Source organism: Mugil cephalus, chromosome 7, assembly GCF_022458985.1.
Source record: "Mugil cephalus isolate CIBA_MC_2020 chromosome 7, CIBA_Mcephalus_1.1, whole genome shotgun sequence".
Lineage (NCBI taxonomy): Eukaryota > Metazoa > Chordata > Actinopteri > Mugiliformes > Mugilidae > Mugil > Mugil cephalus.
In genome coordinates, this window is record NC_061776.1 from 1,208,543 (window position 1) to 1,234,718 (window position 26,176).

A 26,176-nucleotide genomic window follows, 5' to 3' on the forward strand; every position below is an offset into this window, starting at 1 on the left:
TATAAACCTCAGAAGAAGAAGAACGGGTTCAGACATTATAACCACAGAAGAAGAAGAAGAACAGGTTCAGACATATAAACCACAGAAGAAGAAGAACGGGTTCAGACATTATAACCACAGAAGAAGAAGAACGGATTCAGACGTTAAAACCAAGAACAACACCTCTTCTCTGGCAAAAATGGATTTGCGAAGTTATTAATCAAGTTATTAATCAAGAACTGATTCTTTTTATTCTGAAGAAACAAACCAAGTTGAATATGTTGAAATGACCAGAAATCGATATTTTTATATCTTAATCCCATGTAATCTTGTTATTGGTACATTAAGTATATTACTTTTTATGAGTTGAATGAGGGCGTTTGGAGCGGAAGTGTTTTAATTTGAAGGCGGTGACAGGAAGCGTCCGTGTTCCTGGCGGCTGCCTTGACGCCTGCGCCATGGGCGTACTACGGCGGCTCGGAGGGCTCAGTCCGCTTCGCGCTCTGCTCGTGCTGACGATGGGTGACGTCCTGTGCGAAGAGCTCGAGGATTTGGTTCATTTCTCAGTACACGACCTGCCCGCACGAGGCTATGTCGTCATGGAAGAGATCCGACGTCAGGGGAAACTCTGTGACGTCACGCTCAAGGTAAAACTGACGGCGTTCGAAGCGTCAGTTAGCCTGCGAGCTAACGAAGCTAGTTAGCCGCTGCTAACAACATGCTAACAGGCTAAGAACGGATTATAGTGACCTTTGACCTCCAGCCGATTATCAGCTGATTATCAGATGAAAATCGGCTGGTCCCCGGTCACTCAGGACAACAACAGTCTACCTGTACACGGCCTCGGTGTAGACCAGGTGAGACCAGGGTCCAGGTGAGACAGGGTCCAGGTGAAGACAGGTCTACATTAGACCAGGGTCCAGGTGAGGACAGGGTCTACGTGAGACCAGAGTCTAGGTGAGAGCAGGGTCCAGGTGAGACCAGAGTCTAGGTGAGGACAGGGTCTACATGAGACCAGGGTCCAGGTGAGAGCAGGTCCTCAGTAACCCGGTCTTGTGTGCAGGTGGGGGACCATAAGTTCAGTGCCCACCGGATCGTGCTGGCGGCCTCCATCCCGTACTTCCACGCCATGTTCACCAACGACATGGTGGAGTGTAAACAGGACGAGATCCTGATGCAGGGCATGGACCCCAGGTAAGAACCGAGGAACCGGTCTGGACCAGGACCAGGAAGCGTGTTTCCACCCTGACCATAAACACATTCTGGTTCCTCTGGGGGGGGGGTGGACTACACGTTCTACACGTTCTACAGCGGTCTAGATGGGAGAACCCGCTGTAGATGGGTTTGTAGACCACTGTAGTACGTCTAGAACGAACGTCTAGAACAGGGGTGTCAAACATAAGGCCCGGGGGCCAAACCCGGCCCATCAGAGGGTCCATTCTGGCCGTGGGATGAATTTGCAAAAATTACACTGAAGATATTAGCTGAAATTTTTTTGATAAAATAAGACGTTGCACTTCTTCAGAAATGTAATGTTGTTCGTTACTTGTAGCCGTACTTTGCACGAAAGCAAAGGGAAACATTAGGAATTGTTGTTATTTACCAGGTAATATTGTGTTACTGGTCCGGCCCCCTCACATCACATTGGGCTGAATGTGGCTCCTGAACCAAAATGAGTTTGACACCCCTGGTCTAGAACGTTTAGAACGTTTAGAACGTTTAGAACGTGTAGAACGTCATCAGTGTTTCTCACAATCATCATCAGATGGTTCATTCTCATGGTGGGAGTTGATGTTCACCTGAATCTGACCCAGACCCAGACCCAGACCCTGACCCTGACCCTGATCCAGACCCAGACCCAGACCCTGACCCTGACCCTGACCCTGATCCAGACCCAGACCCAGACCCAGACCCTGATCCAGACCCTGACCCTGACCCCTGACCACGACCCAACCTACGACCCTGACCCGTTCCAGACCGACCTGACCCATGACCCTGACCACTGATCCCAGACCCAGACCGACCCTGAAGACCCTGACCCAGACCTGACCACCGACCCTGACCCTACCCGAGAGACCCAGACCCGACCTGACCCTGACTGACGACCCAGACCCTGACCCAGACCCTGACCCTGACCCTGACCCAGACCCTGACCCAGACCCTGACCCAGACCCAGACCCAGACCCTGACCCAGACCCTGACCCAGACCCAGACCCTGATCCAGACCCTGATCCAGACCCTGATCCTGACCCTGTTTCCCTGTGTTTCAGTGCTCTAGAGGCTCTGATAAACTTCGCCTACAGTGGCCACGTCGCCATCGACCAGCAGAACGTCCAGTCGCTCCTGATTGGTTCCAGTTTCCTGCAGCTGCAGAACGTTAAAGACGCCTGCTGCTCCTTCCTGCAGGAGAGGTCAGTACACACCGCCACTGCACAGCCTCAGTACACACCACCACTGCACAGCCTCAGTACACACCGCCACTGCACAGCCTCAGTACACACCGCCACTGCACAGCCTCAGTACACACCGCCACTGCACAGCCCCATTACACACCACCACTGCACAGCCTCAGTACACACTGCCACTGCACAGCCTCAGTACACACCGCCACTGCACATGCTCAGTACACACCGCCACTGCACATGCTCAGTACACACCGCCACTGCGCAGCCTCAGTACTCACCGCCACTGCACAGGCTCAGTACACACCGCCACTGCACAGCCTCAGTACACACCGCCACTGCACAGCCTCAGTACACACCGCCACTGCACGTGCTCAGTACACACCGCCACTGCACATGCTCAGTACACACCGCCACTGCGCAGCCTCAGTACTCACCGCCACTGCACAGGCTCAGTACACACCGCCACTGCACATGCTCAGTACACACCGTCACTGCACCGCCACTGCACATGCTCAGTACACACCGCCACTGCACCGCCACTGCACATGCTCAGTACACACCGCCACTGCACATGCTCAGTACACACCGCCACTGCACGTGCTCAGTACACACCGCCACTGCACATGCTCAGTACACACCGCCACTGCGCAGCCTCAGTACTCACCGCCACTGCACAGGCTCAGTACACACCGTCACTGCACCGCCACTGCACATGCTCAGTACACACCGCCACTGCACCGCCACTGCACATACTCAGTACACACTGCCACTGCACGTGCTCAGTACACACCGCCACTGCACGTGCTCAGTACACACCACCACTGCACATGCTCAGTACTCACCGCCACTGCACGTGCTCAGTACACACCACCACTGCACATGCTCAGTACACACCGTCACTGCACCGCCACTGCATATGCTCAGTACACACCGCCACTGCACCGCCACTGCACATGCTCAGTACACACCGCCACTGCACGTGCTCAGTACACACCACCACTGCACATGCTCAGTACACACCGCCACTGCACGTGCTCAGTACACACCGCCACTGCACGTGCTCAGTACACTCAGACTGTGTCTCCTGTGTGACCCTCTGGAGTCACATGACCAGTGTAAGACGCTGTAGATGAGACTTTAACCAGTAAAACTAAAGAACTGAGGCTTTTTCCTGAATGTTGTCGTCACTTCACTTAAACATTTCTTTCCTATTTTCTTAAACAAATAATCAGATATAAATGTAGTGAATTACTTATTTACTTAATAACTGTATGAACCAGTAGCGTCACTAGTTTGTTCAAACATGTAACAAATATAACACTTATATAATATAACAGTGTAATTATGAGCATGAGATCAATAAACATAAATCATCAAGGAGCACAGAGAAAGACAGGTTTAAAATACCAGAGAGGGTTTGGTTAGAGAATGGAGCTGTTGGGTGGAAGGGTTTGGGTCTGGGTCTGGGTCTGGGTCTGGGTCTGGGTCTGGGTTAGGGGGTTTCAGAGGGTCTGGACCACATGGTGGTCTTGGGTCTTGATACCAACATCAGATGAGATTTCTGGGTTGTTCCTGGGTCCAGGTTACATCCTAAGAACTGTCTGGGCGTGCGACAGTTCGCGGAGACGATGATGTGCACGACGCTGTACGACTCGGCCAACAGCTTCCTCCACCAGCACTTTGTGGACGTGTCCCTGTCCGAGGAGTTTCTGGGTCTGAGGACAGAGGAGGTTCTGGAGCTGGTCGGCTGTGACGAGCTCAACGTGAAGGCTGAGGAGCAGGTAAGACGCCACGCACACCTGAGGGAATTCTACCTGGACAGGTGTGTTGACTGTGTGTACCTGGACAGGTGTTCGAGGCGGTCTTGGCCTGGGTCCATCATGACCGGGACCGGAGACAAACCGTCCTTCCAGAGCTGCTGTCAAAGATCCGACTGCCTCTGTGTCGACCTCAGTTCCTGTCGGACCGGGTCCAGCAGGACGACCTCGTTCGCTGCTGCCACAAGTGCAGGTGAGACGGAACCGGCGGCTCTGGTTCCTCAGGTAAAGACCAGGATGTTGATCTTTTCTGATCCCGTCTCGTTCTTCAGGGATTTGGTGGATGAAGCCAAAGATTTCCACCTGATGCCGGAGCGTCGTCCTCACCTTCCCGCCTTCAAAACCAGACAGAGGTGCTGCACGTCCATCACAGGACTTATCTACGCAGTGGGAGGACTTAACAGTTCAGGTACCACCTGCCCTCACCTGTCCTCACCTGTCCTCCCCTGTCTTCACCTGTCCTTACCTGCCCTCACCTGCCCTCACCTGTCCTCACCTGTCCTCACCTGCCTCCCTCACACCTGCCTCCTGTCTTCACTGTCCTTACCTGCCCTCACCTGTCCTCACATGTCCTCCCCTGTCTTCACCTGTCCTTACCTGCCCTCACCTGTCCTCACCTGTCCTCCCCTGCCCTCACCTGCCCTCACCTGTCCTCACCTGTCCTCCCCTGTCTTCACCTGTCCTCACCTGCCCTCACCTGCCCTCACCTGTCCTCACCTGTCCTCCCCTGTCTTCACCTGTCCTTACCTGCCCTCACCTGCCCTCACCTGTCCTCACCTGTCTTCACCTGTTTTCTGTCCTCCGTCCTCACCTGTCCTCCCCTGTCTTCACCTGTCCTTACCTGCCCTCACCTGCCCTCACCTGTCCTCACCTGCCCTCACCAGTCCTCACCTGTCCTCACCTGTCTTCACCTGTCCTCATCTGTCCTCACCTGCCCTCGCCTGTCCTCACCTGTTTTCTGTCCTCTGTCCTCACCTGTCTTCACCTGCCCTCACCTGTCCTCACCTGTCCTCACCTGCCCTCACCTGTCCTCACCTGTTTTCTGTCCTCTGTTCTCTTCATGATGTTTCGTCTCCTGCAGGAGATTCCTTAAACGTGGTCGAGGTGTTCGATCCAATCGGGAACTTCTGGGAGCGCTGTCAGCCAATGAGGACGGCGCGCAGCAGGGTGGGCGTGGCCGTGGTTAACGGGCTGCTGTACGCCATTGGTGGATATGACGGCCAATCACGACTGAGCACGGTGGAGGTTTACAACCCAGAGACAGACAGTTGGACACGAGTGTCGAGTATGAACAGCCAGCGGAGGTCAGTACTAATAATACTGATTAATACTCTGATTAATACTCTGATTAATACTCTGATTAATGAATTTAATACTAACTTGAATTAATACTCTGATTAATACTAACTCTGATTATGATAATACTGATTAATATATCTCTGATTAATATTGATTAATGATAATACTCTGAATCTGATTAGATTAACTGTGATTATAGTGATTAATACTCTGATTAATACTCTGATTAATGATTAATACTCTGATTAATACTCTGATTAATACTCTGATTAAAAACATTAGATTAATACTCTGATTAACTGTATATACTCTGTGATTAATACTCTGATTAATGAGTCATATACTCTAACTTGATTAATATACTCTGATGATTAATGATTAATACTCTGATTAATACTGTGATTAATGATTAATACTCTGATTAATACTCTGATTAATGATTAATACTCTGGTTAATACTGTGATTAATGATTAATACTCTGATTAATACTCTGATTAATGATTAATACTCTGATTAATACTCTGATTAATGATTAATACTCTGATTAATACTCTGATTAATGATTAATACTCTGATTAATGATTAATACTCTGATTAATACTCTGATTAATGATTAATACTCTGATTAATACTCTGATTAATGATTAATACTCTGATTAATACTCTGATTAATACTCTGATTAATGATTAATACTCTGATTAATACTCTGAGTAATACTCTGATTAATACTGTGTCTCGTCCTCAGCGCCATGGGAACCGTTGTGATTGATGGACACATCTACGTCTGTGGTGGCTACGATGGAAAATCGTCTCTGAACTCAGTCGAGTGTTACTCTCCAGAGACGGACAGGTAAGACACCTGGGGACATCATGTCCTCACTGGAGACATAGTGTCTGTACCTGGAGACAGGGTGTCCCCTCATGGAGACATGGTGTCCCTCCTGGTGTCCCTGCAGGTGGACGGTGGTGACGGAGATGAGCGTGAGTCGTAGTGCTGCTGGTGTGACGGTGTTTGATGGACGGATCTTTGTCTCCGGAGGACATGACGGTCTCCAGATCTTCAACACGGTGAGTGTCTTCTGATTGATCACTGTCCTCCAATCACAGGGCTCCTCCCCTTTGTCAGGTCGCTGTTGCTAGGTGACCGTGTCCTGATAACGGTTGCGTCCACCAGGGGGCGTCTGATCAGCTCAGTTCAACTCATGTAGGTGATGAAATAGGTGAATGAGTCACATGATCACGGACCAATCACAGGTCCTCTACAGCCTAAAGTCTCCTCCCTCCGTCCTACCAGTGACTCCGGGGGGGGGGGTCAGAGGTTTTACCTGGCAACAATAACACAGGAAGTGACTTGACAAAGGGGGGGTGTTCTCTGATTGGTCAGCTGATGGTGAACAGCACTGATGGATGTTTGCCCCCCCCCCAGGTGGAGTACTACAACCATCACACCAACCGCTGGCACCCTGCGGCGGCCATGTTGAACAAGCGCTGCCGCCATGGGGCGGGGGCTCTGGGCAGCCACATGTACGTGGCGGGGGGGTACGACGGCTCCGGGTTCCTGAGCGGCGCCGAGGTGTTCAGCTCGGCCTCGGGCCAGTGGAGCCTCCTGGTGGCCATGAGCACGCGGCGCAGCCGAGTGTCGCTGGTGTCCACGTCGGGCCGCCTCTACGCTGTGGGGGGGTACGACGGGCAGTCCAACCTCAGCTCAGTGGAGATGTACAACCCCGACACCAACCGCTGGACCTTCATGGCCCCCATGGTCAGCCACGAGGGGGGGGTGGGCGTGGGCTGCATCCCCCTGCAGCCGGCCTAAACCCGCCCATCACAGCCGAGGACCGGTGCATTACTGACGCTGCGGGCGGCGCCCTCTGGTGGCGTACGACGGCGGTACGACGGCCGGGCTCACACCGACGCCGCTGGGAGACTGTAGGGCTAGCTGCTCAGGCTAGCTGCTAGCGATGTGCTATTACCGCGAGTGTGGACTGATTCATGTTCAATGTTGATTTGTACTTGATTGAAACGAAGCTGCTGCTGAGACAGGATGACCACTCTGATGGATTCTCTGGGACCAGGTTCTCCGGACGGTTCTGATCCACCGCAGAGACAGGAAGTGACTCAGCTCAACTCAAGCTTTATTTATAAAGACGACAGCGATGAGGGGCACAGGATATATACAAACAATAACATGTCAGGGAAGAATAAAAACTACCAGGCAGAGATAGCTTGTGCTCATGTAGGACATGTAGGACATGTAGGACATGCAGGACATGTAGGACATGTAGGACATGCAGGACATGTAGGACATGTAGGACATGCCGGGGAGAGGAGGAGGGTTTAAAGGTTCTAGACACGTCTGTGCAGCTAGCGCCACCTGCTGACACATGTCACTGTGTCTCTGCCACTGATCATATGATGAGTCATAGTGAAGTTAATACTCTCTGCTGATTGGACGTCTGAGTCAGCTGACTGAAGAGCTCCCTGATTGGTTCCCAGCCATCAGGTGTCCTGTCTTCCTCTGCAGGTGTGAGTCATGTGACCTGCTGATGTTTACATATGATCTTAACTCTTGATTAATTTATTAGTTTTCTGTCTTTGTGGATCATTAAAGATGAAATGTTCTACAATTAAAGGACACGTCTCTGATTCATTAAAGGACACGTCTCTGATTCATTAAAGGACACGTCTCTGGTTTATTAAAGGACACGTCTCTGATTCATTAAAGGACACGTCCGTTTTAAAGACACCTTGTTATAGGACACGTCTCTGGTTTATTAAAGGACACGTCTCTGATTCATTAAAGGACACGTCTCTGATTCATTAAAGGACACGTCTCTGGTTTATTAAAAAGACACGTCTCTGGTTTATTAAAGGACACGTCTCTGGTTTATTAAAGGACACGTCCACGTCTCTGATTCATTAAAGGACACGTCTCTGATTTATTAAAGGACACGTCTCTGGTTTATTAAAGGACACGTCCACGTCTCTGAAGGACTCTGGTTTCATCAGCGACCTGTCTTAGCCCTGGTTGCCATGGATACCAGTTTATTTATAAATCGCCAGTAACGACCACAATCATCTCAGGATTCTCCACGGGACCAGGACCAGAACCAGGACCAGAACCTCTGGAGTGGTGCCAACATGAACCCAGACCGAGAGGATTTGAATAAGTTTTTATTTAGACACAGTCAAACTTCACAGCTTTACTGGAGGGTTCTCTGGTTCAGGTTCCTCCAGAACCTGTTCTCTCTGGATCAGTCCACCTCCTCCTCCATCATGGTCCTGGGGGGTCCATCCTGGGGTCTGGACCAGCTGCCACCTGCTCTGGTGTCTGACCTGAACTGGACGGGTAAAGGACGTAGGTTCTAGTTGTAGTTGGTGGTGTCACATGACCTGAAGCTCATGGTGAGTTCAAGGTCCTGCTGCTGCTGCAGGCCACAGTCACAGTGTTGGCGTTTCTGGCCTGTTGTCGTCATGTTGTCAGTGTCGTGTTGTGGCTGTGCTGTTGTTGTGTTGTTGGTATTGTTGTTGTGGTCGTGTTGCGTGCGTGTTGTGGTCGTGTTGTGGTCATGTCGTGTTGTTGTGGTTGTGTTGTGATCGTGTCATGGTCATGTTGTTGTTATTGTTGTTGTGTCGTGGTTGCGTTGTGGTCGTGTTGTTGTGGTCATGTTGTTCTTGCAGTTGTGTTGTGATTGTGTCGTGTTGCTGTTGTGGTCACGTTGTTGTGGTCGTGTTGTCGTTGTTGTGATCGTGTTGTGGTTGTGTTGTTGTGTTTGTGTTGTTGTGTCGTGCTTGTGTTGTGGTTGTGTTGTTGTGGTCGTGTTGTCGTTGTTGTGATCGTGTTGTGGTTGTGTTGTTGTGTTTGTGTTGTTGTTGTGTCGTGCTTGTGTTGTGGTCGTGTTGTGGTCGTTTTGTTGTTGTTGTTGTGGCTGCGTTGTTGTGGTCGTCATGTTCTTGTGATTGTGGTCGTTTAGTTGGTGTGTCGTGGTCGTGTTATGGTTGTGTTGTTGTCATCGTGTTGTTGTGGTTGTGTTTTGATCGTGTTGTTGTTGTGTAGTGGTCGTGTTGTTGTTGTCGTGTTGTTGTTGTGTGGTGACCTGTGTTGTTGTGGTTGTGTTGTGATTGTGTCATGGTCTTGTTGTTGTTGTTTTTGTGATCATGTCGTGGTCATGTTGTTGTGTCCGTGCTATGGTCGTGTTGTTGTGTTGTTGTTGTGGTCATGTTGTTGTTGTGGTTGTGTTGTTGTTGTCTTGTTGTGGTCGTGTTGTTCTTGTGTCGTGGTCGTTTTGTGGTTGTGTTGTTGTGTTGTGATTGTATTGTGATCTTGTTGTTTTTGTGATCATGTTGTGGTCGGGTTGTTGTTGTGTCATGGTCGTGTTGTTGCTGTGTTGTCATCGTGTTGTTGTTGTGGCTGTGCTGTGATTGTGTTGTGGTCGTGTTGTTGTGGTTCTGTTGTGATCGTGTTGTTGTTGTGTGGTGGTCGTGTTGTTGTTGTTGTGGTTGTGTTGTTATTACCTAATTTCCCTTTGTGAATAAAGTAATCTATCTATCAATCAATTGTCGTCGTGTTGTTGTGGTCGTGTCATGGTCTTGTTGTTGTGGTTGTCGTGGTTACTCACGGTGTGTTGTCGGTCGACAGGAAGTGGCTCTCCTCTCCGTCCAGGATGCCGTGGTACAGACTGATCTCCTGCTCCAGGTGCAGCTTGTTGCTAAGCAATGTGTCGTAGTCGCGGCGTTGTTGTTCGATCTCAGCTCGTACATCGTTTAGCTCCGCCTCCAGCCGCGACACCACCGAGCCCAGGTTCTGCTGCTCCATGTCTCGCCAGTGGAGGGCGTCGTTCAGAGAGCTCTCCAGACCGCGCTTCTACGGGTAGTCAGGTTATTAATAATCACGTTATTAATTAGTCGTTAATTAGTCATTATTCACGTTATTAATTAGTCGTTAATTAGTCATTATTCATGTTATTAATTAGTTATTAATTAGTTATTAATTAGTTATTAATCATGTTATTAATTAGTCGTTAATTAGTCATTATTCACGTTATTAATTAGTCATTAATTAGCCATTAATCATGTTATTAATTAGTTATTAATTAGTCATTATTCACGTTATTAATTAGTCGTTAATTACTCATTATTCATGTTATTAATTAGTTATTAATTAGTTATTAATTAGTTATTAATTAGTCATTAATCATGTTATTAATTAGACGTTAATTAGTCATTATTCACGTTATTAATTAGTTATTAATTAGTCATTAATCATGTTATTAATTAGTCGTTAATTACTCCTTATTCATGTTATTAATTAGTTATTAATTAGTCATTACTCACGTTATTAATTAGTTATTAATTAGTCATTACTCACGTTATTAATTAGTTATTAATTAGTCATTACTCACGTTATTAATTAGTCATTAATTAGCCATTAATCAGGCCATTAATTAGTTACCAGCGCTCTGATGGACTCCGTCTCGGCCTGGAGGCTCTGGATCTTACAGCCGGTATCGTTGCATTCGGCCTTTAGCGCCTCCACCTGCTCCTCCTCTGGGCTGCGCCCCCTGCTGACACACTGCGCCTCCTGCAGGACACCCACAGATCACACACCTGTCCCATTCCTCCTGGGGGAGGTGTTGGGGTGGGGCTGACTCACCTTACAGTCCAGGTAGTTGACGGCCTCGGCCCGGTTCCTCTCCGTCACCTTCTCCCAGTGGGTCCGGATGTAGGCGAGGATCTGGTCCAGACTGGTCTCGACGGGGGCGTCGGGTTCGTCCACCTCCCTCCCCGTCATCTGGCTGTACAGGCCTCGCACGTCCTGCACAGAGAGGAGGCCTCAGGTCACGTGACCACGCTGTGGGTGGAGTCATGTGATCAGTGGAGCCTTGTCATTGGTGAAACCTGCTCGTGGTTCTGCTCCAGGCTCTGTAGCTCCGCCCTCATGGCCTCCATCTGCTCCTCAAGCTCCGCCTTTGTCACATTTGCCTCCTCGATGACTCGGTACAGAGAACTGACCTCCTCCTCCACCGCCCTCCGGAAAGGCTGCTCACTCTCAAACCTGCAGGAGGAGGAGCTACACGTTACTGCACCTCCTCATTACTGCACCTCCTCCTCCTGCTGCACATTCCTGACCTCTTCCTGTCATTGATTAATTGGTTAGATTGATGGGTGATTGATGTGTGATTGATGGGCGATTGATGGGTGATGAGTGAGTGATTGATGGGTGATTGATGTGTGATTGATGGGCGATTGATGGGTGATGAGTGAGTGATTGATGGGTGATTGATGTGTGATTGATGGGCGATTGATGGGTGATGAGTGAGTGATTGATGGGTGATTGATAAGTGATTGATGGGTGATTAGTGAGTGATTGATGAGTGATTGATAGGAGATTAGTGAGTGATTGATGGGTGATTGATGAGTGATTGATGGTGATTGATAAGTGATTGATGGGTGATTAGTGAGTGATTGATGAGTGATTGATAGGAGATTGGTGAGTGATTGATGGGTGATTGATGAGTGATTGATGAGTGATTGATAGGAGATTGGTGAGTGATTGATGAGTGATTGATGGGTGATTAGTGAGTGATTGATGAGTGATTGATAGGAGATTGGTGAGTGATTGATGGGTGATTGATGAGTGATTGATGATTGATTGATGAGTGATTGATGGGTGATTAGTGAGTGATTGATGGGTGATTGATGAGTGATTGATGGGTGATTGATAAGTGATTGATGGGTGATTAGTGAGTGATTGATGAGTGATTGATAGGTGATTGATGGGTGATTGATGAGTGATTGGTGAGCGATTGATGAGTGATTGATGGGTGATTAGTGAGTGATTGATGAGTGATTGATAGGAGATTGGTGAGTGATTGATGGGTGATTGATGAGTGGTTGATGATTGATTGATGAGTGATTGATGGGTGATTAGTGAGTGATTGATGGGTGATTGATGAGTGATTGATGGGTGATTGATAAGTGATTGATGGGTGATTAGTGAGTGATTGATGAGTGATTGATGGAGATGTGATGATGAGGTGATTTGGATGTGGTGATTGATGAGATGATTGATGAGTGATTGATGATGAGTGATTGATGGTGATTGTGAGTGATTGATGGGTGATTGATGAGTGATTGATGGTGAGATGGTGATTGTGAGTGATTGATGGGTGATTGATAGTGATTGATGGTGATTGAGTGAGATGTGATGATTGGTGAGTGATTGATGGAGATTGATGGGTGATTGATGAGTGATTGATGAGTGATTGATGGGTGATTGATGAGTGATTGGTGAGTGATTGATGGGTGATTGATGAGTGATTGATGCGTGATTGATGAGTGATTGATGAGTGATTGATGGGTTGTTGATGTGTGACCTGTCCTTGAAGTCCTCAGCGTTGGCCTGAACGTTCTCCGTCTGCAGCATCAGTCGAGCGTTGTCCAGGATGGCTTCACTGACCTACAGGAGCATAGGAAAACACAGCACTGAGATCAGCACCCACACATCAGCCACCAGGAAACTCCCACCAAGGTCCCCCGTCCACCACCTACCTGTCTGTAGACCTCCTCCCACTCCCCCCGGAGAGGCCCCCAGGCTCCAGCGCTAGCAGCCTTCCTATCCAGGCTGAGGCGGATCTGTTGCTCCAGTTGCTGGTTCAGTTGCTCCAGGGCTCGGACTTTGTCCCGATACTCCATGAGGCTGCTGTTCAGACCGGCTGCTGCCGCCCGGTGACCCGCCGCCCGCTCCCCGACCCTGGGCATCACGGGGGCCGCGCTGCTCCTCATCCCCTGGAGGAAGACACTGCTGATGCCCAGAGCCCTCCGTGACACCCGGGTCCCCAGGCCAGAGGTCGGAGGGGGCGCCGAGCCCACGAAAACTCCACGGGGGGCGGTGGTCCCGGCGGAGCCCACCCTCCCACAGGAGGCGGAGGCCGGGCGCTCCGAGGACGACTGTCCCAGGAAGGATGAGCGATGTCGGGGCAGAGGCATGACGCTCGGTGTCAAGCCACAGTCAAACCTGTCAGACCACGAGCCGCTCGGATTTATCAGAGGACGGACTTCTGGAAACATGGAAACCTTTGTCCTGGGCCCAGCCTTTGTCCTCAGGGACACACAGGACAATTAGCTGCATCAGCACCGGGGGAGGGACTGGGGGACACATAATAATAGTGGACACACTACACTGAGTCAGTGACCAGATTCTAGATGATGGTAAATGGTTTTGTTTTTCTACCTGTTGATACTCAAAGAGCTTCTACAGTCACAGACACACAAGCTGCTCTGCCCACTGAGATAAACCTCATATAAACCTGGTATCTTTGGGACGGGGGGGGGGGGGGGGGGGGGGGCGGTGTGTCACAGATTGTTTCGATTGAATCTGTGCAGGAAGTTCTCGATGTGGTCGACGCCGACGCAGCTGCAGCAGATTTAACAACAACAGGAGGTCACCAAGCGTAACCTAGTTTCACTGAAGCTGTGAGTCGGTTCATCAAAGCTGAACCATCTGTAAAGTTTAGAGATTCGTCTCAGACACGAAGGAAAATATTCAAAGTTTGCTGTAGTGGGGTGTTTGTTGGTGCACTGTTATACGGGTCTTGTGTTGTGTCACTTGTAGCTTATTGTTGTGTTGTGTCACTTGTAGCTTGTTGTTGTGTTGTGTTACCTGTAGCTTATTGTTGTGTTGTGTTACCTGTAGCTTGTTGTTGTGTTGTGTTGCCGGACTATGAGCGTGATCCCCTGGGGCTGTGAGACGCCAGGTTGTAGTGATGTCCCCAGTCAGTCCCTGGGTAGGCAGGTAGAAGCAACAAGACATATGGGGAAGACATGGACGGTGTCCCCCATGTGTCTCTGTCATGTCTGTCTCTCTGGTTTGTTTTTCTCAGTCACATTTTGTTTTTCGTTTTCATCATAGAAACTCATGATCTGCTGATCATCAAACCACAGACGTCAACACTGATCTCAGGACAACTTCCTCTTTCTCATGTTTTTGTAAGAGACGTTATGAAACTATTGCTCTGGATTCAGACATGAATCATGTCTCTCATGTTCACCCTGAGACAATAACAGACGTCGAGTTTCAAGAGCTGCAGATGATTTGAATCGACCTGCATTTATAATTAGTGTTAATTAAATGGAAATCGACCCAGTGAAAGGTTCTGAAGTCACGGTTTATCAGTTGAGACATCTTTTCTATTTTAGAGTCACATGTGAACAAGGTTTTCACCATTAGAATAAACAAACATGTTTACTGAATGAGTTGAGCAGAAGTTCTATGAGAGAACAGAGTAAAAACGTAAACAGGAAAAGAGGAGGAAGGATGTGAAGAAAAGAGAGTGATTCACTTCCTCTTGTTTTTCACGCGACAAACTTTAATCTTCACAAACAACTCTCAGCCAGACAAAGGCAGTATTTACAGGAACACAGGAGCCTGTACAGCAGCATCTGTTAGCATCTGTTAGCATCTGTTAGCAGTGGTGGCTCAGGTACACACAGGTCACATGACCAACTCAGCAGCTAATTCACATATCATGTTGAAAAGAGAGTTTCACATTCAGTCCTGAGAAAAGTCATCGGAGCAGGACACGAGGAGATGAAATGTTTCATCTCCACAATGACGAGGTCTCAGAGGAAGCAGCTCAAAGATGAAGAGGCGGAGCTCCAGCTGTGGGCGTGTCTACAGAGACAGAGCCTGCGAGGTGTCGCTGTCAGACATCACCGACATCCTGGTGGAGCTCAGCGGACTCCTTGACTTACTCAGCTGAGTCTTGGAGGTCAGAGGTCGGCAGCGGCGCAGCAGCTGCATGGCGTCGCGGCGGAAACGGACACCGACAAAGACGTAGAGGAACGGGTTGAGGCAGGCGTGCAGGTAGGCCAGGCTCTTCAGAACCTGCTCCACCTTGTCGTAGGTCTTCCTCTCCTCGCAGTCGGTGATGGTCATGTTGGAGGCCTGCGCCGCCTCTATCACCAGCATGGCGTTGTAGGGCAGCTGCGACACCACGAACGCCACCACCACCACCAGGATGACGCGCATGGCCTTGTGCTTCTCAAAGCTGCGGGTCTTTAGCAGCGTGGCGACGATGACGCTGTAGCAGAACGCCATGACCACGAAGGGCAGGCAGAAGCCCATGCTCACCTGCAGCGACAGCACCAGGATCTTGGTGCGGTTCCCCAGGTGGGGTGGGAACACCATCCTGCAGTAGTCATGGGTGTCCACCCTGGCGGGCGCTGCAAACACAAACTCAGGGATGGCGAGCAGCAGCGCCAGAAGCCACACCCCCGCACATACCAGCCGGCTGCAGCGGCGGCGTTCCAACTGAGAGTTCTGCGCTTTGGTTGTCTGCACAATGACAATGTAGCGGTCGACGCTGATGCAGGTGAGCAGCATCATGCTGCTGAAGAGGTTCACCTTGTAGAGGGCGGAGTTCAGCTTGCAGAGGGTGGAGCCAAAGATCCAGCTGTACGACGCCTCAGCCGCCCACAGTGGCAGCGTGACCAGGAAGAGCAGGTCGGCCACCGCCAGGTTGAGCAGGTACACGTCTGTCATCGTCTTCAGACGCCGCCGGAAGTTCAGGTAGATCCACACCACAGCCAGGTTCCCAGCTCCGCCCACAAGGGCGATGATCCAGAAGAGTGGCGGCTCGTAGCGGCTCCTGAACACTCGCACCTGCTCCCGGTCGCACATGAAGTCTTGTAAATCGTATTCATAGTCATCTGTAGGGGATGGGCTGAACGAGTCCGGGTCCTAACAGGAAGAGATGACACACCTGAGCACACCTGAGCACACCAGATTGTACCTGAACACACCTGATTATACCTGAGCACACCTGATTATACCTGAACAAACCTGAGCACACCTGATTGTACCTGAACACACCAGATTATACCTGAACACACCTGATTATACCTGAAAACACCAGATTATACCTGAACACACCAGATTATACCTGATTGTACCTGAACACACCTGATTATACCTGATTGTACCTGAACACACCTGATTGTACCTGAACACTAATGTTCAGTATTAGTTGTTACGGTGACGCTTATAAAGATGTTGTTACCTCTGTGGTCATGTGCGTCATGAGGTCGTCTATGGAGGACGTCATGTTCATGTTCATGTTCATGTTCATGTTCAACCTGAAAAACAAAAACAAACATAAATCTCTATTGAACTACTGATCTCTGCTGATCTCTACTGATCTCTACTGATCTCTACTGATCTCTGCTGATCTCTATTAATCTCTGCTGATCTCTACTGATCTCTACTGATCTCTATTAATCTCTGCTGATCTCTATTAATCTCTACTGATCTCTGCTGATCTCTGCTGATCTCTACTGATCTCTACTGATCTCTACTGATCTCTGCTGATCTCTACTAATCTCTGTGATCTCTATTAATCTCTGCTGATCTCTAATGATCTCTACTGATCTCTAATGATCTCTACTAATCTTGCTGATCTCATTAAATCTCTGCTGATCTCTATTAATCTCTGTTGATCTCTATTAATCTCTGTTGACCTCTGTTGATCTCTGCTGATCTCTATTAATCTCTGTTGATCTCTATTAATCTCTGCTGATCTCTACTAATCTCTGCTGATCTCTACTGATCTCTACTGATCTCTATTAATCTCTGCTGATCTCTATTAATCTCTACTGATCTCTGCTGATCTCTGCTGATCTCTACTGATCTCTACTGATCTCTACTGATCTCTGCTGATCTCTACTAATCTCTGCTGATCTCTATTAATCTCTGCTGATCTCTAATGATCTCTACTGATCTCTAATGATCTCTACTAATCTCTGCTGATCTCTATTAATCTCTGCTGATCTCTATTAATCTCTGTTGATCTCTATTAATCTCTGTTGACCTCTGTTGATCTCTGCTGATCTCTATTAATCTCTGTTGATCTCTATTAATCTCTGCTGATCTCTACTAATCTCTGCTGATCTCTAATTACCCCTGTTGATCTCTATTAATCTCTAATGATCTCTACTGATCTCTAATGATCTCTACTAATCTCTGCTGATCTCTATTAATCTCTGCTGATCTCTATTAATCTCTGCTGATCTCTATTAATCTCTGTTGATCTCTAATTATCCCTGTTGATCTCTATTAATCTCTAATGATCTCTACTGATCTCTAATGATCTCTACTAATCTCTGCTGATCTCTATTAATCTCTGATGATCTCTATTAATCTCTGCTGATCTCTATTAATCTCTGTTGATCTCTATTAATCTCTGCTGATCTCTAATTATCCCTGTTGATCTCTGCTGATCTCTATTGATCGCTACTAATCTCTGTTGATCTTTATTTATCTTTATTAATCTCTGTTTATCAGGCTATTGATTGACTGCTCCTGCCTGTTTTTTTGTTTTTTTCTCTGGTTTCCATGTAAAGTTCTGCTTTATTTATACATTTAGATCGTGTTGACTGTCCACCTTTACTTTGCTCATATATACACATCATGTGCATGTTTGGAATAAATCACTAAACCTAACCCACAGACTGATTCATGTTAGTGAGACAACAAACATCAAGAAGTTCTACTGCTAAAACATGATAAATTAATCAAATAATAAACTCATTTCCACCTGATTCAAACCAGCACAGGAATCAATTCAAGCCGTTAATAAGAATAGTAATATAAGCTAATAGTTAGCTGATAATAACATAATAAGTAAGCTAATAGTTAGCTGATAATATTAAGCACTAGTAAGTTGTTAACAAAGAGTCAAGATCAGATAAAAAAGAAAAGATAAAGAAGACAGACACTCACCATCAGACGTCTCTGTGTCTCTGTCTCTGTGTCTCTGTCTCTGTGTCTCTGTCTCTGTCTCTGTCTCTGTCTCTGTGTCTCTGTCTCTGTCTCTGTCTCTGTGCCTCTGTCTCTGTGTGTGTCTCTGTCTCTGAAACCGTTAAACCTCAAACTGATGAGTCAAAGCAGAAGTTACTCAAAGAGGAGGAGCTGCAGAGACGGCGCGAAGAAAACCCCCAACACACCAACTACTATTACTAGCACCAACCCCCCAGCCCTGAGAACCAGGACCTGGACCAGCCCTGAGAACCAGGACCTGGACCAGAACCTGAGACCCAGGGCCCAAGAACCAGGACCTGGACCGGAGAACCTGGACTTTCTGGATGATTATCTTTTCCAGAAAGTCCAGTCTTTTTACAAAGTGACAAAATTACATAGAAGCCTGAGATTTATCAATGAAAATAACTTTAATCTCTAATTTATCCACTGGTTTATTCAGAACACTAGACCAGAACCAGACCCAGGACCAGAACCAGACCCAGGACCAGACCTGAGTCCAGATTAAAGTGATTATTATTAAAGGATATTTTATTAAATCTAAACATTCTCATAATTTGCCTCTAATTTTCTTCTTTGCTCTAAAACTAATGTTGAAGTTGTGGTAACTTGTAGTTGTGTTGTGTTCCTGGTCCGGCCCCCTGACGTCAAACTGGTCTGAACGTGGCCCTGGACTATACTGAGCTGCCCCCCCAGGACTGAGCCGGGGGCCCTGGACTAGAATGAGCTGCCCCCCCAGGACTGAGCTGGGGGCCCTGGACTAGACTGAGCTGCCCCCCCAGGACTGAGCCGGGGGCCTGGGTAGCGGCTGCCCCCCCCAGGACTGAGCTGGGGGCCTGGGTAGTGGCTGCCCCCCCAGGACTGAGCTGGGGGCCCTGGACTAGACTGAGCTGCCCCCGCAGGACTGAGCCGGGGGCCTGGGTAGCGGCTGCCCCCCCCAGGACTGAGCCGGGGGCCTGGGTAGTGGCTGCCCCCGACTGAGCTGGGTGAGCGGCTGCCAGGACTGGGGTTGGATGAGCGGGCTGGTAGTGCTGCCCCCAGACTGAGCTGGGGCTGGTAGCGCTGCCCCCGGGATGAGCCGGGCCTGGTAGCGTGCCCCCCCAGGACTGAGCCGGGGGCCTGGGTAGCGGCTGCCCCCCCCCGGATAGCTGGGGCTGCCCCCCCCAGGACTGAGCCGGGGGCCTGGGTAGTGGCTGCCCCCCCAGGACTGAGCCGGGGGCCTGGGTAGTGGCTGCCCCCCCAGGACTGAGCCGGGGGCCTGGGTAGTGGCTGCCCCCCCAGGACTGAGCCGGGGGCCTGGGTAGTGGCTGCCAGGCTGTCAGGTGGTTGTAGTATGTGTAAGTCTGACGTGTCTGTGGTCAAACTCAGAACATTTTGTTCTTCTCTGTTTATCTCTGCATCCTGTTCACTCGGTTTCCATGACAACAGAGGATGTGACGTGAACCTGTAAAAACACCTGCAGCCACTGAAGCTCGAAACCGCTCAAATAATCTCAGCTAGAACATCCATCCACGTACCAGCCAGCAAGCTCACTCAGGATTAGATTCACCAGTCATTCAGTTATTCATCAGTCATTCAGTTATTCACCAGTTATTCAGTTATTATTCAGTTATTAATCAGTTATTCATCTGTTATTCATCAGTTATTCATCAGTTATTAATCAGTTATTCATCTGTTATTCATCAGTTATTCATCAGTTATTATTCAGTTATTCAGTTATTATTCAGTTATTTATCAGTTATTTATCAGTTATTAATCAGTTATTAATCAGTTATTCAGTTATTAATCAGTTATTAATCAGTTATTAATCAGTTATTAATCAGTTATTCATCTGTTATTCATCAGTTATTCATCAGTTATTATTCAGTTATTCAGTTATTATTCAGTTATTTATCAGTTATTAATCAGTTATTCAGTTATTAATCAGTTATTCATCTGTTATTCATCAGTTATTCATCAGTTATTAATCAGTTATTCATCTGTTATTCATCAGTTATTCATCAGTTATTATTCAGTTATTCAGTTATTTATCAGTTATTAATCAGTTATTAATCAGTTATTCATCCGTTATTCAGTTATTAATCAGTTATTAATCAGTTATTCAGTTATTAATCAGTTATTAATCAGTTATTCAGTTATTAATCAGTTATTCATCCGTTATTCAGTTATTAATCAGTTATTAATCAGTTATTCAGTTATTATTCAGTTATTAATCAGTTATTCAGTTATTAATCAGTTATTAATCAGTTATTAATCAGTTATTAATCAGTTATTTATCAGTTATTCATCCGTTATTCAGTTATTCATCCGTTATTAATCAGTTATTAATCAGTTACTAATCAGTTATTCAGTTATTCATCAGTTATTAATCAGTTATTAATCAGTTATTCATCAGTTATTCATCAGTTATTAATCAGTTATTATTCAGTTATTTATCAGTTATTCATCCGTTATTAATCAGTTATTCAGTCATTCATCCGTTATTAATCAGTTATTAATCAGTTATTAATCAGTTACTAATCAGTTATTCAGTTATTCATCAGTTATTAATCAGTTATTCATCAGTTATTAATCAGTTATTTATCAGTTATTAATCAGTTATTAATCAGTTATTAATCAGTTATTCATCAGTTATTAATCAGTTATTATTCAGTTATTCATCAGGTGCAGCTGCTCATCACTAATCGTGTCTCTGAGCAGACTGAAGTGTCGTAGCTTTAACACGTGTGTGTGGTCTCATCTTGTCACGAAATGTTGCTTCTGAGAACTCACTGTCACGCAATGTGGTTTCACGATAACACACAACACACTCTCGCTGTCAGAATAGACAACAACACTCGGGTCATGTGACCTCATTTCCTTCTTCTTCTTCTTCTTCTTCTTCTTCTTCTTCTTCTTCTTCTTCTTCTTCTTCTTCCTGACTGTGGAACAGTAAACATGCCGACAGGAAGTGACTTCACGTGTTGTTCACTCGTGTCCTGCTGCCTTCTGACCTTTGCAGCTTTAGAGTCAGTGAACATCAGGTCTGATTTATGCACTGGTTTAATCAGAGACACCTCTGAGACCTGGGCTCTGATTTATCAGACTGTAGAAAAGGTTCTACATTAAAAAGTAAAATAAAGAAAATTTAAATCTGTCTCTAGTCTCCGTGAGTTTCTGAGCTTTAATAGAGACGTATTATTTGTGTGTTGACTGAATGGATCCGCCCCCGTTCTCGTAACTGAATTCATTGTGTGGTTTATTGTGATGTGGGTCAGTCTACGGCTCCAGATTCTGAAATCCTGGTTTAATCTGTTCTTGTTGGTGACGTCTGTTTGGGAGCTGGATGTAAACTGAGGCCAGAGAAAAGATTGTGCTGAGTGTCGTCTCCACGTCTCCAAACATGTCTCCAAACATGTCTCCAAACATGTCTCCAAACATGTCTCCTAACATGTCTCCAAACACGTCTCCTAACATGTCTCCAAACACGTCTCCAAACACGTCTCCAAACATGTCTCCAAACATGTCTCCAAACACGTCTCCTAACATGTCTCCTAACATGTCCCCTAACACGTCTCCAAACATGTCTCCTAACACGTCTCCAAACATGTCTCCAACATGTCTCCAACATGTCTCCTAACACGTCTCCAAACACGTCTCCAAACATGTCTCCTAACATGTCTCCTAACATGTCTCCAAACACGTCTCCAAACATGTCTCCAAACATGTCTCCTAACATGTCTCCAAACATGTCTCCTAACACGTCTCCAAACATGTCTCCTAACATGTCTCCTAACATGTCTCCAAACACGTCTCCAAACATGTCTCCTAACATGTCTCCAAACATGTCTCCTAACATGTCTCCAAACATGTCCCCAAACATGTCCCCAAACATGTCTCCAAACATGTCTCCTAACATGTCTCCAAACACGTCTCCAAACATGTCTCCAAACATGTCTCCTAACATGTCTCCAAACACGTCTCCTTACACGTCTCCAAACATGTCTCCAAACACGTCTCCAAACACGTCTCCAACACGTCTCCAAACACGTCTCCAAACATGTCTCCAAACACGTCTCCAAACATGTCTCCAAACATGTCTCCTAACACGTCTCCAAACATGTCTCCTAACATGTCTCCAAACATGTCCCCAAACATGTCCCCTAACACGTCTCCTAACATGTCTCCAACATGTCTCCAACATGTCTCCAAACATGTCTCCAAACATGTCTCCCAACATGTCTCCTAACACGTCTCCAAACATGTCCCCAAACATGTCCCCTAACACGTCTCCTAACATGTCTCCAACATGTCTCCAACATGTCTCCAAACATGTCTCCCAACATGTCTCCAAACACGTCTCCTAACATGTCTCCAAACATGTCTCCCAACATGTCTCCAAACACGTCTCCTAACATGTCTCCCAACATGTCTCCAAACACGTCTCCTAACATGTCTCCAAACATGTCTCCAAACACGTCTCCTAACACGTCTCCAAACATGTCCCCAAACATGTCTCCCAACATGTCCCCTAACATGTCTCCAAACATGTCCCCTAACATGTCTCCAAACACGTCTCCAAACATGTCTCCCAACATGTCTCCAAACACGTCTCCTAACATGTCTCCAAACACGTCTCCTAACACGTCTCCAAACATGTCCCCAAACATGTCTCCCAACATGTCCACTAACATGTCTCCAAACACGTCTCCTAACACGTCTCCAAACACGTCTCCAAACATGTCTCCAAACATGTCTCCTAACATGTCTCCAAACATGTCCCCAAACACGTCTCCTAACACGTCTCCAAACATGTCTCCAAACATGTCTCCAAACACGTCTCCAAACATGTCTCCAAACATGTCTCCAAACATGTCTCCTAACACGTCTCCCAACATGTCTCCAAATATGTCTCCAACATGTCTCCAAACACGTCTCCTAACACGTCTCCAAACATGTCTCCAAACATGTCTCCTAACCTGTCTCCAACATGTCTCCAAACATGTCCCCAAACACGTCTCCCAACACGTCTCCTAACATGTCTCCAAACATGTCTCCTAACATGTCTCCAAACATGTCCCCAAACATGTCTCCTAACACGTCTCCTAACACGTCTCCAAACATGTCTCCAACATGTCTCCAAACACGTCTCCAAACATGTCCCCAAACATGTCTCCTAACACGTCTCCTAACACGTCTCCAAACATGTCTCCAACACGTCTCCAAACATGTCTCCAACATGTCTCCAAACACGTCTCCAAACATGTCTCCAAACATGTCTCCTAACACGTCTCCAAACACGTCTCCAAACATGTCTCCAACATGTCTCCAAACACGTCTCCAAACATGTCCCCAAACATGTCTCCTAACATGTCTCCTAACATGTCCCCAAACATGTCTCCTAACACGTCTCCTAACATGTCTCCAAACACGTCTCCCAACACGTCTCCCAACACGTCTCCTAACATGTCTCCCAACATGTCTCCCAACACGTCTCCTAACATGTCTCCTAACATGTCTCCAAACATGTCTCCTAACACGTCTCCAAACACGTCTCCAAACATGTCCCCAAACATGTCCCCAAACACGTCTCCTAACATGTCTCCAACACGTCTCCAAACATGTCTCCAAACATGTCTCCAAACACGTCTCCCAACACGTCTCCAAACACGTCTCCCAACATGTCTCCAAACATGTCTCCAAACATGTCCCCAAACACGTCTCCTAACACGTCTCCAAACACGTCTCCAACATGTCTCCTAACACGTCTCCAACATGTCTCCTAACACGTCTCCTAACCTGTCTCCAAACATGTCTCCAAACACGTCTCCAAACACGTCTCCTAACATGTCTCCAAACATGTCTCCAAACACGTCTCCAAACATGTCTCCCAACATGTCTCCTAACACGTCTCCAAACACGTCTCCAAACACGTCTCCAAACATGTCTCCTAACACGTCTCCTAACACGTCTCCAAACACGTCTCCTAACACGTCTCCAAACACGTCTCCAAACATGTCTCCAATAACGTCTCCCAACACGTCTCCAAACATGTCTCCAACACGTCTCCAAACACGTCTCCTAACACGTCTCCAAACACGTCTCCTAATACGTCTCCAAACACGTCTCCTAATACGTCTCCAAACATGTCTCCAATAACGTCTCCAAACACGTCTCCTAACACGTCTCCAAACACGTCTCCTAATACGTCTCCAAACATGTCTCCAAACATGTCTCCAAACACGTCTCCAAACATGTCTCCAAACATGTCTCCAACATGTCTCCAAACACGTCTCCTAACATGTCTCCAAACACGTCTCCAAACACGTCTCCAAACATGTCTCCTAACACGTCAGGGTGGAGGAGCTGGATGAGCTCTGGGAGACTTTGCTTCAGTTCGTCTCTGGCTCCAGACACAGTTTTAAATCAGATCAGATTAATTAACGCTCTTGACAGTTCTCAAAATCCTCCAACAGCACAAGTACAAGTAATGAAGTACTAGTATGTGAACTTTTGTTTTCAGGTTGTCTGTTATAGTTTGTCACACCAGTTATTCAAAGCGTCTGTTAAATAACTGACTGGTCATGTTAATCACTAGAGGAGACGGTTAAAGATGTTAAAGATGCTGCTGAACACTGGGACTCTGTTAATGGTTCTGGAGAACGGTTCTGGAGAACGGTTCTGTCTGCTCTCACGGAGAACGTGAGGTTGTTGGCAGTGGGATGGACGGACTGTGTGTCTTTCTGTGTCCTAACTAGTGCTTTGTGTTTTGAGGAGACCTGGTGCATGTGGTCCACAGGACTCTAGGATGGAGACATGTCCCTCCCTCCGTGGACAAGGACAGCGACTCCGTCCATGCCACTGTTGCTAGGCAACTGGCCAAACAACCGCATCACCTTTGACCCCGTTTTGTCCAGGAAACACAAACTGGTCCCTGGAGTACGAGCCTCTAACCAGCAGGGGGCGGAACTCAGCCGCTGATAAACCACAGAAGAAGAAGAGGCGGAAGTAAACATCCAGACATCAGCAGGTAGCTCACGCTGTAATATTTTTATTATTATTATTTTCATTTTAACGCTTTTGTTGAAAGTGCTGCCCAGGGTTTAGGTCATTAGTCCGAAGCCTCCCTCTTCTTCTACGGTATCTGTGTTTATCATGACAGTCTGCTTAGCTGCTGCTAACTACGTTAGCTTCATGTCTCAGAGAGGACAAACAAAGGAAGAACATCATGATCCTGTAAATGAGATCAACCACGGACGCACATTTCCACATCATTTATTGTCACATTTTAACTTTAACACACCAGTAAGTCTGAGCTTGTGCACTTCGTCGTCAGGCAGAATGAATGTGCGTCCGTCCGTCTTTAAAAGTTCGGTTTCACTGTTTACTTTCCATTTTTTGAGGCCGTTTTCTCTCCTGGTGCTGAAAGGAAAAATCCATTTGATTGGTTTGGTCACTGATGACGCTCCTGACGTATTAGCGGGATTAGTGGCGCATGCGCCAATGATTTATCTTTGTATCAATATATTTTAACGGGTCCGGGCAGAACCGACCCCTTTAAATACCGGTCGGTATGTGGACGTTAACGGGCTGTGTCCGGCTCCTGTCACCGAGGTTAGCAGGCTAATGGCTAACGGCTAATGTCTCGGCTGGTTGCACTTTATATAACCACTCACTGAGACACTTTAAATGACCTGTTCCCCCGGGGCTGGAAGTAAGCCGGTACGGTACGGTCCTGTCCGGTCCGGTGCGGGCTGGTCCGGTACGGTGCGGTCCGGTACGGTGCGGTACTGCGCTGCACCAAAGGATTCTGGGTCAGAAAATAAAGCAACATGCAGCCTTGAAAACTACTATGTCTGTTTAAAAATACTTGTAACTCATCCC

At 47.4% G+C, this 26,176-nt stretch overlaps 4 protein-coding genes across 7 annotated transcripts in view; 2 read left to right on the plus strand and 2 right to left on the minus strand.

The window, feature by feature from the left end:
* The first annotated feature begins 304 nt into the window (after positions 1-304).
* On the plus strand, positions 305-8,131 carry klhl18 (kelch-like family member 18). The gene is made up of 10 exons (XM_047589876.1): positions 305-626; positions 1,043-1,173; positions 2,250-2,390; positions 3,967-4,165; positions 4,234-4,394; positions 4,474-4,610; positions 5,283-5,505; positions 6,248-6,352; positions 6,459-6,570; positions 6,929-8,131. Exons 1-10 carry the CDS (start codon positions 438-440, stop codon positions 7,313-7,315), a joined length of 1,785 nt encoding a protein of 594 aa, XP_047445832.1. The 5' UTR covers positions 305-437; the 3' UTR covers positions 7,316-8,131.
* Positions 8,132-8,637: 506 nt separating this feature from the next.
* On the minus strand, positions 8,638-13,535 carry bfsp2 (beaded filament structural protein 2, phakinin). 2 transcript variants are annotated; one of them, XM_047589950.1, is made up of 7 exons: positions 13,051-13,535; positions 12,876-12,958; positions 11,398-11,554; positions 11,153-11,314; positions 10,952-11,080; positions 10,119-10,363; positions 8,638-8,835 (listed from the first exon to the last, which is right to left on the minus strand). In XM_047589950.1, the coding sequence occupies exons 1-7, from the start codon at positions 13,486-13,488 to the stop codon at positions 8,754-8,756; spliced, it is 1,296 nt and encodes a 431-aa protein (XP_047445906.1). In that variant the 5' UTR covers positions 13,489-13,535; the 3' UTR covers positions 8,638-8,753. The 2 variants fall into 2 exon arrangements, with proteins under 2 accessions (XP_047445906.1, XP_047445907.1); XM_047589951.1 differs by having other exon boundaries at positions 8,644-8,840; positions 13,051-13,534.
* Positions 13,536-14,846: 1,311 nt separating this feature from the next.
* On the minus strand, positions 14,847-18,359 carry ccr9a (chemokine (C-C motif) receptor 9a). The gene is made up of 3 exons (XM_047589985.1): positions 18,278-18,359; positions 16,560-16,635; positions 14,847-16,240 (listed from the first exon to the last, which is right to left on the minus strand). The coding sequence occupies exons 2-3, from the start codon at positions 16,626-16,628 to the stop codon at positions 15,173-15,175; spliced, it is 1,137 nt and encodes a 378-aa protein (XP_047445941.1). The 5' UTR covers positions 16,629-16,635; positions 18,278-18,359; the 3' UTR covers positions 14,847-15,172.
* A 6,712-nt stretch (positions 18,360-25,071) lies between these two features.
* si:dkey-154p10.3 (gastrula zinc finger protein XlCGF57.1) overlaps positions 25,072-26,176 on the plus strand; it is a 6,491-nt gene continuing 5,386 nt past the window's right edge. The window contains exon 1 of one of the 3 annotated variants that reach the window (XM_047589902.1): positions 25,072-25,322. Coding sequence is in view for 2 of the 3 variants with exons in the window: in XM_047589900.1 (XP_047445856.1) it covers positions 25,533-25,597 (65 nt within the window). In the remaining variant the exon portion in view is untranslated. Of the gene's footprint in view, positions 25,323-25,347; positions 25,598-26,176 lie in introns of those variants that run through there. The other 2 variants (XM_047589900.1, XM_047589901.1) reach the window with 2 other exon arrangements.

Coding starts and splice junctions, on each gene's coding strand:
- klhl18 (XM_047589876.1), top strand. CDS start 438: ATGGGCGTACTACGGCGGCTCGGAGGGCTCAGTCCGCTTCGCGCTCTG. Junction 4,395..4,473: donor CGCTGCTGCCACAAGTGCAG/GTGAGACGGAAC, acceptor CTCGTTCTTCAG/GGATTTGGTGGATGAAGCCA. Junction 6,571..6,928: donor GTCTCCAGATCTTCAACACG/GTGAGTGTCTTC, acceptor CCCCCCCCCCAG/GTGGAGTACTACAACCATCA.
- bfsp2 (XM_047589950.1), bottom strand. CDS start 13,488: ATGCCTCTGCCCCGACATCGCTCATCCTTCCTGGGACAGTCGTCCTCG. Junction 10,364..10,951: donor CGGAGTCCATCAGAGCGCTG/GTAACTAATTAA, acceptor GACTACCCGTAG/AAGCGCGGTCTGGAGAGCTC. Junction 8,836..10,118: donor CTGTCGACCGACAACACACC/GTGAGTAACCAC, acceptor CGTCCAGTTCAG/GTCAGACACCAGAGCAGGTG.
- ccr9a (XM_047589985.1), bottom strand. CDS start 16,628: ATGAACATGAACATGAACATGAACATGACGTCCTCCATAGACGACCTC. Junction 16,241..16,559: donor TGACGCACATGACCACAGAG/GTAACAACATCT, acceptor TCTTCCTGTTAG/GACCCGGACTCGTTCAGCCC.